Raw genomic sequence first — 12,077 nt, forward strand, 5'->3', positions numbered from 1 at the left:
TGATTTCTAAGTGACTGTGTTAGTTCCAATGGTCTTTATTTCCTATCTCAACTGTCGTCGTATGGTCATATCCAAGGTTTCGTCATCGCCAATAACTGCAGCATATCCGAACATCTGATTTCAAATATCCTATTCCCTGACACACGTACCTTCTGTTTTCGCCCACTCCTGCAGTTCTCTGCCGTCATCCAACCTTCTCCCACTTCTCACTAACCATTCCACCCTGGAGTCCTTATGTCCTTTCTTGTCTAGTTTAGATTTCACAGGTCGACACTCACCACACCCTTGCAAACACCCTTACTTAATCCCTTTCTCCTTTTTTCTCTGTTGTACTTGCCTAGAATCCCAACTCTTAAAAATCATACCACTGAGCTGAGTAGACTCAATTCTGAGTTATGACCCAAATCTCAGATTAACTTTCAACATAAGTATCCTATTACATCTCTGCAATTATGGTCTTTTCCTGTATCACTAATCTACATATTCTCTCTCCTCGAGTCTCCGCTGCCCAATTCCTTCCTCACACCTTCCACAGACACAGATGAGAGCTTTTACATTTCTTTCAACCAGCAAATGCGCTAACTTACTCCCACCCAGTCTGATGTCTCCCACCTTCCTTCCTGATGCATTTGATAAACCCTTTCTTGACCCCAGGTCCCACTTGACTCCCCTTTACAGCTAAGATTCTGAATTTTTATTTTATTGTATTTTTGAGATGAAGTTTCCCTCTTATTGCCTGGGCTGGAGTGCAGTGGTGTGATCTCGGCTCACTGCAACCTCCACCTCCCGGGTTAAAGCTATTCTCCTGCCTCAGCCTCTCGAGTAACTTGGAAGACAGACAAGCGCCACCACGCTGGGCTAATTTTGGAATTTTCAGTAGAGACGGGGAGGGTTTCTCCATCTTGGCCAGGCTGGTCTCGAACTCTTGACCTCAGGCGATCTGCCGGCCTTGCCTCCCAAAGTGCTGGGATTACAGGCGTGAGCCACCGCGCCTGGCCTTGATGGGCATTCTTTTTCTTTTTTTTTCAACCTATCTGTGCCTTTAGACAGTCACATGTCACTTATCAACAGGGATGCATTCTGAGAAATGTAAGGTGATTTCGTTGCTGTGTGAACACCCTAGATTGTATTTACACTGAGTATAGCCTACTATACAACCGGGCTCTCTGAGGTGTAGTTAAGGCTACAACACATCTAGGCTACAAACTTGTACAACATGTTACTGTACTGCATACTGTAGGCAATTATAACACAATAGTAAGTATTTGTGTATGTAAACATAGAAAAGGTACAGTAAAAATTGGGTATTGTAATTGTATGGGACCACCATCATCTATGTGGTCTGTTGTTGACTGAAATCATGTTATGTGGTGCAGGACTGCATTTAAAATGTGTCTCTTGTAAGTAACATATAGTTGAGTCTTGTTTTTTAATAGTCTGATAATCTTTGTCACTTAATTGGAATATTCTGTTTACATTTGTTGTATTAACATAACTAGCATTTACTAATTATTAATATAATTGAGTTTGCATTTTTATAATTATTAGTGTAATGTAATTACTAATATAAATAGGTTTAAGTCCTATTTTGCTGCTTGTTTTCTCTTTGTTCATCTGCTCTTTATTCCTTTATTTCTCCTTTACCTGCCTTTCTTTGGATTAATCAAGTATTTTTTATCATTATATTTTGTCCTCCATTAATTTTTTTATTTTTATTTATTATTTTTAGACGTGGAGTCTTGCTCTGTCACCAAGGCTGCAGTGCAGTAGTGCTGTCATAGCCCACTGTAACCTCGAGCCCCTGGACTCAAGCCGTCGTCCTGCCTCAGCCTCCTGAGCAGCTAGGACTACAGGTAAACACCACCATGCCCAGTTATATTAGCTTAAAAAAAAAACGTTTATTTTGAAATAATTTCAGACTTACAGAAAAGTTGTAAGAAGAGTATGAAGGAACTCCACATACCCTTCACTCAGTTCCACTACTTGTTAACATTTCTCCACATTGCTTTTTCACCGCTTTCTTCTGAACCACTGAGCCACCAAAAATCAGGACCCTTTGTCCCACAACACCTGAGTGTGTATTTCTCAGGAACAAAGACATTCGCTTATGTAACCGTAGTGCAATTCTAAAAATTAAGACATTTTACAAATACTTATATAGATGGTCTCCAGCGTATGATCGTTCGATTATGATTGTTCGACTTTGTGATGAGCTTTTTGGGACATAGCCCTATGGTAAGTCGAGGAGCCTCTGGATTTAATGATAGTTCGAGCTATGATTTTTCATCTTTATGACTGGTATAACAGAGCAGTAAATGTGTTTTCAACGTGTGATATGTTTTAACAATGGGTTTATCAGGATGCAGCCCCTTCATGAGTTGAGGAGCATCTGTACATTCCTATTCCCATTTCACCAGCTGTCTCTACAGCAAAATTCCCCCAGTCCAGGATCTCAGCAAGGATCACGCATTACATTTTGTTGACATGTCTCTTTAGTCTTCCTTCCTTTCCCCTCCTCTTCCCTCCCCTCCCCTCCTCTTCCTTCCCCTCCCCTCCCTCCCTCCCTTCTTCCTTTCTTCCTTCCTTCCTTTTTGTCTTCCTCTTTCTTTCCTTCCTTCCTTCCTTCTCTCCTTCCTTTTTTCTTTCTTTTTCTCTCTTCCTCTCTCTCCTTCCTTCCTTCCTTCCTTCCTTCCTTCCTTCCTCCCTTCCTCCCTTCCTCCTCCCCCCCCCCTCCCTCCCTCCCTCCCTTCCTTCCTCCCTCCCTTCCTTCCTTCCTTTTTTGTTTTTTGTTTTTTTGACAGAGTCTCACTGTGTTGCCCAGGCTGGAGTGCAGTGGCACAATCTTGGTTCACTGCAACCTCCGCCTCCTGGGTTCAACTGATTCTTGTTCCTCAGCCTCCCAAGAAGCTGGGATTACAGGCGTGCACCACCAGGCCCAGCTAATTTTTTGTATTTTTAGTAGAGATCGGAGCAGGGGGGTCCCACTATGTTGGCCAGACTGGTCTTGAACTCCTGTCCTCAAGCGATCCACCTGCCTTGGCCTCCCAAAGTGTTGGGATTACAGGCATGAGTCACTGCACCCAGCCTGCTTTAGTCTTCCTTAATCTGGAATAGTTCCTCAGACTTTTTTTTGTCTTTAATGGCCTTGACATTTTTGAAAAGTAGCGGCCAGTTATTTTGTCGAATGTTCTTCAGTTTGGTATTGCTTCATGATTCGATTCAGGTTAGTTTTTCTGGCAGGAATATTGACTAGGTAATCTTGTATTTTTTCAGTGTCTCACATCAGGAAGCACAAGGATTATATTCATCCCATTATTGGCTGTGTTAACTTTGGTCATGATTGAGGTACCACCAGGTTTCTCCAATATAAAATTTCTTTTCTTCCTCTTATGATTAATAAGTAATTCATGGGGGAAAACTTTGGGGCTATGTAAATATGCTATTCTCATCAAACTTTTCTTCACTTGCTTTAGCAATCAGTGATGATTCTTGCTTGGATTAATTAATATTGTGGTGGTTGTAAAGTGGCGATTTTAATTTTATTTATTTATCTATTAGTTATTATTTCTCTATTTATTTTTAGAGATAGTGTCACACTCTGCCACTCAGGCTGGAGTACAGTGGTGCCATCATAGCTCACTGTAGCCTCAAACTCTTGAGCTCAAGTGATCCTCCCACCTCAGCCTCCCAAATAGCTGGAACTATAGGCACTCGCCACTGTGCCTGGCTTATTTTTTAATTTTTTGTAGAGACAGTGTCTTGTTTTGTTGCCCAGGCTGGTCTCAAACTCCTGCCTTCAAGCAATCCCTCTGCCTCGGCCTCTCAAAGTGCTGGGATTACAGGCATGAGTCACTGCACCTGGCTGATTTTATCATTCTTTCCATATTCATTAGTTGTACTATTAGCTTTTTAATTGTACATTGTGCAAACCACTCCTCATTATGGTCTAGCACTGTCTGAATGATACAAGAAACTTCGTTGAATACCCAGCCCCAATCTTTGGACTAGTATTATCAATATTTTATTTCTACGTATCTTAAAATTCCACAAGTCATTATTATTGTTGTTTTAAATAGTCAATATATATCTTTTATATATCCCTATACCTTTCTGGTACTTTTCATTATTTTTCAACTTTGTGATCTGTTTCTGTCATTTCATGCTGCTTTCTAGGATCATCTTCCTTTAGCCTGTAGGACTTTAAGCATTTTCTGTAGAGCTAGTCTTCTGGTAATTAATTTTCTCAAATTTTGTTTGTCTGAAAAGTCTTTTTTTTTTTTTTTTTTAAGACGGAGTCTTGCTCTGTTGCCCAGGCTGCAGTGCAGTGGTGCAGTCTCAGCTCACTGCAACCTCCACCTCCCAGGTTCAAGCGATTCTCCTGCCTCAGTCTCCTGAGTAGTTGGGATTACAGGTGCCTGCCACCACGCCTGGCTAACATTTGTATGTTTTAGTAGAGACAGGGTTTCACCGTGTTGGCAAGGCTGGTCTCGAACTCCTAACTTCAGGCGATCCACCCTCCTCGGCCTCCCAAAGTGCTGAGATTACAGGCATGGGCCACTGCGCCCGGCCTGAAAAGTCTTTAAAGTTTATAGGATAGATTCACTGTAATATAATTCTAGGTTGGCAGACTTTTAATTTTTTTTGTTTTTCAGCACCTTAAAGATACCATTCTATTGTCTTCTGGTTCCTTAGTTTTATTGAAAAGTTAGCCATAAATCTTATTAATGTTTCTCTGAAAGTTCTGTCCTTGTAATTCTGCTTAAGGACTTTGTGGGTTTTAGCAGTTTGAGCACAGTGTAACTACAGTGTAGTCTTCTTTGTATCTCCTTGGTGCTCACTGAACTTCCTAAATCTGTGGCTTTATGTCTTTTTCAATTTAGGGAAATTGTAGACATTATCTCTTCTAATGTTACTTCTACCCCATTCTCCCTTCCACTCCTTCCGGGATTCCCATTCTAATTATTTAAACTCTTGACTGTGTCCCAAGTGTCTCTTACCAGCTGCTTCATTTTTCCAGTCTTATGTCTGTCTGCTTTAGTTTGGATGTTTTTCTGTTGACCTATTCACTAATCCTGACATCTGCTGTGTCTGGTACGTTGTTCAATCCATCCAAATAAGTTAATTTCAGATAGTGTCTTTCAAAGTTATTTGACTCTTTTTCACAGATTCCAACATTCAGTTGAAATTTTCCATCTTTTTATCCATTTTATTAACACACTAGTCACAAGTCCCTGTTTGTTAAATCCATTATCTGGATTATCTAGGGGACTGCTTCTATTTACACTTTCTCTTGATTGCTGGTCATATTTTCTTGACTCCTTGCATTCTAGTAATTTTTTTTTTTTTTGAGACGGAGTCTCGCTCTGTCGCCCAGGCTGGAGTGAGTGGCGCGATCTCGGCTCACTGCAAGCTCCGCCTCCCGGGTTCACACCATTCTCCTGCCTCAGCCTCCCAAGTAGCTGGGACTACAGGCGCCCGCCACCACGCCCAGCTAATTTTTTGTATTTTTAGTAGAGGCGGGGTTTCACCGTGTTAGCCAGGATGGTCTCGATCTCCTGACCTCGTGATCCACCTGTCTCGGCCTCCCAAAGTGCTGGAATTACAGGCATGAGCCACCGCGCCCGGCCACAGTAATTTTTTTTATTACATGCCAAGCATTGTATATTTAAGAACCATAGAGACTGCAAATGATATTGTTACCATAGAAAGGTCCTCTTTCCTCTGTTAGGCAGAGAGGATTCAGGACTAATTATTTCAATCCAGTCAGGGATTGAACTGAGTTACAGGGTCCCCTTCTGTTGCCCAGGCTGGAGTGCAGTGGTACAACCACAGCTCACTGTAACCTTGAAGTCCTGGTCTCAAGTCATCCTCCTGCCTCAGCCTCTCGAGTAGTGGGGATTATAGGTGCCTGCCACCATGCCCCGGCTAATTTTTTTATTTTTTTGTAGAGACAGGGTCTCACTATGTTACCCAGGCTGGCCTTGAACTGGCCTCAAGCAATCCTCTTGCCCCAACCTCCAAAAGCACTGGGATTACAGGCATGAGCCACCTCACCCAGCCTGGGCTGCAGAGTTTGTAAGGGTCAGTCCACCCTTGATTCATGTTTGTCCTTCTAGGCGTTTGATTAGGAGCCTGGATTTGTCTCCTCAGCTGAGACAGATGGAAAGAGTCAAGTTGGTCCCTCCAAGTTTTGACTTTAGCCTCCTGCCCCCATGCAGATTCAAAAAATAGCAAGTATCTTTTTTTTTTTTTTCTTCAAGACAGAGTCTTGCTCTGTTGCCCAGGCTGGAGTACAGTAGCACAGTCTCAGCTCACTGCAACCTCCGCCTCCCGGGTTCAAGCAATTCTCTGCCTCAGCCTCCCAAGTAGCTGGGATTACAGGCGCCCGTCACCATGCCCAGCTGATATTTGTATTTTTAGTAGAGACAGGGTTTCACCATCTTGGCCAGAGGCTGGTCTTGACCTCCTGACCTCGTGATCCACCCACCTCAGCCTCCCAAAGTGCTGGGACTACAGGTGTAAGCCACCGCGCCTGGCCCAAAAGAGCTATTTCTAAATAAACTGCTGATCCTGCCTGTTTTTCTGTAGACATTCGCCAGTTCTAGGCATGGGCTAAGAACTGCACTTTCCCCAGGGAAAAGGTATCATCTAGAGAAACTAGCAGAGCTTTCGGTGGTCACTTGGGGTCAGCATGACAAACTGGAGACTTAGAGAAGCCCCAAATGTGTGGCTGGCTTTCCCCCATGGGGCATTTGCTGGAGTGCTGCTTCAGCTGGGGTAATGCTGGAGGCTGGGGAACTGGGATGGAGGCTCTTCAGGGCTTAAATCTCCCATAGTTCTTAGGGGACGATGTCCTGCTAGGGGGAAAGGCTTTCCACAAGATATTTGCTATTTAGTCTACCCTCAAGATAACTGCTATTTTGGGGGCCGGGCATAGTGGCTCACACCTGTAATCCCAGCACTTTGGGAGGAGGTGGATGGATCAGTTGAGGTCAGGAGTTTGAGACGAGCCTGGCCAATACGGCAAAAACCTGTCTCTACTAAAAATACAAAATTTAGCTGGGCATAGTGCTCGTCTGTAATCCCAGCTACTTGGCAGGCTGAGGCAGGAGAATCTCTTGAACCCGGGAGGCGGAGGTTGCAGTGAGCCAAGATCGCACCACTGCACTCCAGCCTGGGTGACAGAGCGAGATGTCTCAAAAAAAAAAAAAAAAAAAAAAAAAAAGGCTCTTTAATTTTTAGTTTTATTGCTTCCACAGCTCTCCACATACTTTGAACACATGATTTTTGCAATGATTTGTTTTTTTCCCCACCTGCCTCAGAGGCCTTCCATGACCTACTGCATCCTCCTCAGAACTGGAAGTTTGAATCCTGAAACCTCCTACATCACTTGTTGCTCTTCTCAGTCTCTTCTGCTGAGCCATCCATTTTCTCCTGTACTCACGAGCACAGTGCTTATACTTCTTCTCTGTCCTCACCCTCAGACCTAAGTGATCTCATTCAATTTCATGGTTTTAAGTACGAAGTGTACATAGGTGGATCCCACATCTCTACCTGTAGCCCTCACCTCTTCTGTGACCTCCAGATTTTGAAGATTAACTGCATTCTTTGTATCTCAAATTGAATGCTTAAGAGACAAACTTAATATGGCTAAACCACATCTACTTATTCCCCCCAAATCTATTCCTATCTTACTAAAAAGACAACACTAGCCACTCCGTTAGCCACAAATTTTGGCATCATCTTTTCCTTTCTTCCCCTCACAATCCACATCCAATCCATTAGTAAGTCTCAGCTCCACCTCCAAACATATGCTGAATCTGACCAATTCTCACAATTCCTATTGCTAAAAACCTGGTCTCAATTGCTTTCATCTCTTACCCAGGCTACTGCTAGTAGTTTCCACTTTTCCCTTCCATCCCCCTTGCCCACTTCATCTTCATGGTGACCAGCGTGATGACTGGTTTCTAAAGGTTAAATGAAAGCACTTAACTCACCTCCCTTGCATGAAACCTTCTAGCAGCTGTTCTGTAGTAACTAGGGTAAGATCCACACTGTCTTTATAAGGCTGTACATGCTCTGAACCCTGCCTACCTTTTGGATCTCATCTCCTTTCCCTTTCCTGCCTATGTAGCACACCACCCACATTGCTGGATCCCAAACCCTCTCACTCACTGTCACTGTAGCTCAATCACCCTGTGACACATCCGGATCATTCATTTTTCAGTGTGCGGCACGTGCTCAGAACACTGCTTTCTTCTCACCATTCTAATGTTAATACCAAGGCCACCTCTTAGAGTCCCTCCTCTATAATCACTACCTATTGCATTGCTCCATTTTGTTCTCTTAACTGTAATTAACAATATCTAGAGTCCTTTAAAAACATATTTTCTGGCCGGGCACGGTGGCTCACACCTGTAATCCCAGCTTTGGGAGGCCAAGGTGGGTGGATCACGAGGTCAAGAGTTCAAGACCAGCCTGGCCAACATGGTGAAACCCCGTCTGACTAAAAATACAACAGTTAACCAGGCGTGGGGGTGCACGCCTGTAATCCCAGCAACTCGGGAGGCTGAGGCAGGAGCATCGCTTGAAACCAGGAGGTGGAGGTTGCAGTGAGCCGACATTGTGCCACTGCACTCCTGCCTGGGCAATAGAGTGAGATTCCATCTCAAAAAAAACCCCAAACAAACAAAATATATTTTCCATCTTCCCCACCAGAATTTAAGCTTCTTGAGGGCAAGGTATAGTTCTTTTTCACTACTGTATCCGCCCAATCTTAATTAATTCTCTGCACATACTGGATGTTTAGTGTATTTGTTGGATGTCTCATCCATTAGAGCATAACCTACTTTGGGAGCAAGGAATGTGGTCTAGTTTTGGTTTTCTTCCCTCGCATCTAAGACCAGCATGCACATTGCAGAGACAATGGTAAGTAGGATTGAGGGGTCCATTCTCTTTGGTATAGTGTTAAGAGATAAGCCACTTCTTCTGACTTCCTCATCCTTATAGTTCCTCTGGAGACTCTAGACCAGCCAAACACATTGCTAAAGAAAAATGCAGGCAGCCATGCCCCCACCCCGCTAAGTCACAAATGAGAAAAGCAATCTTAGAGTTGTTATTGCTCTGTGCTTTTGGTGCACACCCCCGGGCTGAGGTAGAAAGGAACTTCTGAAAAGAGCACTAGGGTTATGGTTTGGTATTTAATCCCATTACCCTTTATACTGCTTCTAAAACATAATTGTTTTAATAGTGTTTCTAATCCCCACGAGGCAAAGCTTCCAAAGAATTTCCAAACTCCAAGCAATTTAAGTATGAATAGAAATTGTGCTATGTCCACACAGCATTTTTCAAGTTGCAAGCCATGAAATCAATGTAGTGACTTCACTACTAGCACTTTGTTTGAATGAAATTATAGCAAATATTAGCAGGTACTGCAATAAGAAGAGTAAACTTTTACGACTACATATACATATATGTACTAGGTTGTGTTATAAATTTATTTCTTCCTGTGTGTCAATGTTTTCAAAAAGCTAAGTCAGTCATTGGCCTAAAGTATTAGTTTTACCTGTTTTTAGTCCTTAAAAGAAAAAAACAACTTAAATGCATACTTACAAAATAGAATACACTTATTTAAAGTTTTGACAGTGAAAAAAAATTACAGGTTGGATATTTAATCCAAGGTTTAACATGAGGATGGTCTCATAAGGCAATTTCTTTCCTTTAATAAATAACATATTAAAGTGAATATTATTCTGGAAGCAAATCATCTCCTAATTCTTCATCAGCAAAATCATCCTCATCGATCCTTTTTTTGGCTGCAGTTTTTGGTCTTTCTATTTGAGGGCCAAGCGGGTCCACATAGGAGGCATCTAGGTTTCAAAAGATATTATCATGTTAGAGTTATATAAACAAAACAAATGTGAAACCAATCAGGCTCATAATCAAAATGAGTAACTCAGAGTGAACAGAAATGGTCTCCCAAGTCATTTTACATTTTATCTTTAAATATCAATTTCTTAAGAATTCCCAGCGACACCTTTGGCCATCTCACCATTCTTCTTCAGACCTGCTGTGTGTGGAGGAACTGGGTGGGGGGCACTTGCCTATTTCTTTGTTACTGCTACTTTCGTAAGGTTCATTTGTCCCAGGTAAAGCTCTGAGTCTGGCACTTAGTCGTTCACCTTTACTACCGGCACTATAGTTCTGGCCACTATCTGAAAACACAAAAATAAAAACGCATTTGTTTAATATGTTGAGAAAACATAAAACTACATTATGCATCTTAAAGCATACTTATTTGCCAAAAAACAAGCAGGTTGTTTCATTTGGAAGCCAGCTTCTTAGGGATGTAATTCTTGTTTTCTGAAATTTAAAAGAAATACCTTGTGGGAATCTATAATATAGATAAAACATCACTTAAGAGTAGCCTGTATCTGTATATGTATTCTTTCAAATGTGTGCTTAGTTATAGGTTTCAATTTTATGGAAGATCTTAAGAGAAAGTAAGAGATCACCCTGACTAGTATAACCTAGCAAAGAACAAAGCACCTGAAGAAAGAACAAATGGGAAGTCACAAGCTCAGATCAACCTCCTGTCGTGCCTGGAGAGGGGCCCTAAAACCACATCACATGAAAAACAGCAGAGGAGGCTAGGTAAACTCAACCTAGCGGGCGGAGAACCTAGACCACACAAGCACTTTCTTCAAACATTTGAAGCGTGTTCGTAGACAAGAGGATTAGACTTCCCCTGTATAGCAGCATAGATTTTGGCTTGATATAATGACAAACCTAAAAAAGAATTATAATTGCCCAAATAGGCAATGGCTGCCTTAGGAAAAAATGTAATATGTATCACTGAGGATTTTCAGATAAAGCTGAACACTAACATAAGTAGGAAATGTTATAGTACTTTTTAACCAGAAATTTCTGTAGTATTTTCTAGAAGAACTACTCCTCTAGCCCCACAGTTTTCCTTTCTTCCCCTTATAATTCCTACAGTGATATTTTTTCTATTATGTAAGCCTCACTTTTAATGAGAGTAGTCCACTGATAAACACACTGACCATTTCTTTTTTGAATATACTTTGTATTTTAGTTTACTGATAATGTCTCTGGGAATAAATCTGAACAAGATGGTCTTTAAAATCCCCACATTTTAAGATTGGCCAACTGACCCAAAATAGTAAGTCCTCTCTAAGGTTCTTATCCAAAACTTTACCATTTCCCTTACCACTGATGTTACCGGAAAATAAAACTCTTCAGTGTATTGAATATGTCTACACATTTTAGTATATTTTAAATTATTCTGTCCCTCTCTATTTTTTGTTAAAACAAAAGTTAATTTTTTCCATGCAGAAATGTATGTGGGTGTCTTTTAAACTGCCTGAGCGAGCTCAGATCAATAAAGTTTGAAAAACATTGCTCTAGGGATATTTCTTTTACTTTGCTTTTTTTTCCTGAATAATGTATATCCTACCTGTCTCCAAGAAAGGTTTAAGATAAGCCACCAAATATATACACAATAACCATACAGCGATCTTTTAAAAGATGAATGAGTATGTGAGAAGAAAAGTTTGGGTGAGAAATGTAAAACAAAGTTGGGAGGGAGTGGTCCAAACAGGCCTTCTTGCCTTAGGGTTGGCAGTCAAGGAAGGGCACAGGTACACACAGTTCTTTGACTCATGGGTACATAAGATATGACAACCAACGTCTCCACAAAAATGTAGGTGTTCCCATTACAGAGATAAGATGGAAATGCCTCACAGAACTGCTCACTGAGGAATACTGTGGAATGTCAGAAACACACCCTCATTAGTAAATACAACAACATTATTTCACTTTTTATATAGATGTAAATTACCAACAAAACCCTGATAGCTCCCTCAGGCACCCCAAACCCTTCGGAAATCCAAATCCAAATTCCTAGCCTGAAAGATTCACATTTTGTGGAAAAAGCAAACCTTTAAAAAGTAAAACTTGGGGCCAGGCATGGTGGTTCATGCCTGTAATCCCAGCACTTTGGGAGGCCAAGGTGGACAGATCATGAAGTCAGGAGTTCGAGACCAGCCTGATCAACA

General features: G+C 41.7%; 2 protein-coding genes across 21 annotated transcripts in view; one reads left to right on the forward strand and one right to left on the reverse strand.

Moving 5' to 3' along the window:
* The window catches only part of EEF1AKMT1 (EEF1A lysine methyltransferase 1), a 98,701-nt gene that overhangs the window by 59,370 nt on the left and 27,254 nt on the right, over nt 1-12,077 (forward strand). For 2 of the 4 annotated variants that reach the window (XM_077973743.1, XM_077973747.1), the window contains exons 5-6: nt 1,730-1,853; nt 10,466-11,420. In XM_077973743.1, the coding sequence (XP_077829869.1) occupies nt 1,730-1,770 (41 nt within the window). In that variant the 3' untranslated portion in view covers nt 1,771-1,853; nt 10,466-11,420. Of the gene's footprint in view, nt 1-1,729; nt 1,854-3,273; nt 3,321-10,465; nt 11,421-12,077 lie in introns of those variants that run through there. The other 2 variants (XM_077973746.1, XM_077973745.1) reach the window with 2 other exon arrangements.
* The window catches only part of IFT88 (intraflagellar transport 88), a 121,663-nt gene continuing 119,058 nt past the window's right edge, over nt 9,473-12,077 (reverse strand). For all 17 annotated transcript variants that reach the window (XM_077973719.1, XM_077973718.1, XM_077973716.1 and 14 more), the window contains 2 exons: nt 10,104-10,214; nt 9,473-9,869 (listed from right to left, as the gene is read on the reverse strand). In XM_077973719.1, the coding sequence (XP_077829845.1) occupies nt 9,748-9,869; nt 10,104-10,214 (233 nt within the window). In that variant the 3' untranslated portion in view covers nt 9,473-9,747. The remainder of the gene's footprint in view (nt 9,870-10,103; nt 10,215-12,077) is intronic.

Source organism: Macaca mulatta, chromosome 17, assembly GCF_049350105.2.
Source record: "Macaca mulatta isolate MMU2019108-1 chromosome 17, T2T-MMU8v2.0, whole genome shotgun sequence".
NCBI classification, from domain to species: Eukaryota; Metazoa; Chordata; class Mammalia; order Primates; family Cercopithecidae; genus Macaca; species Macaca mulatta.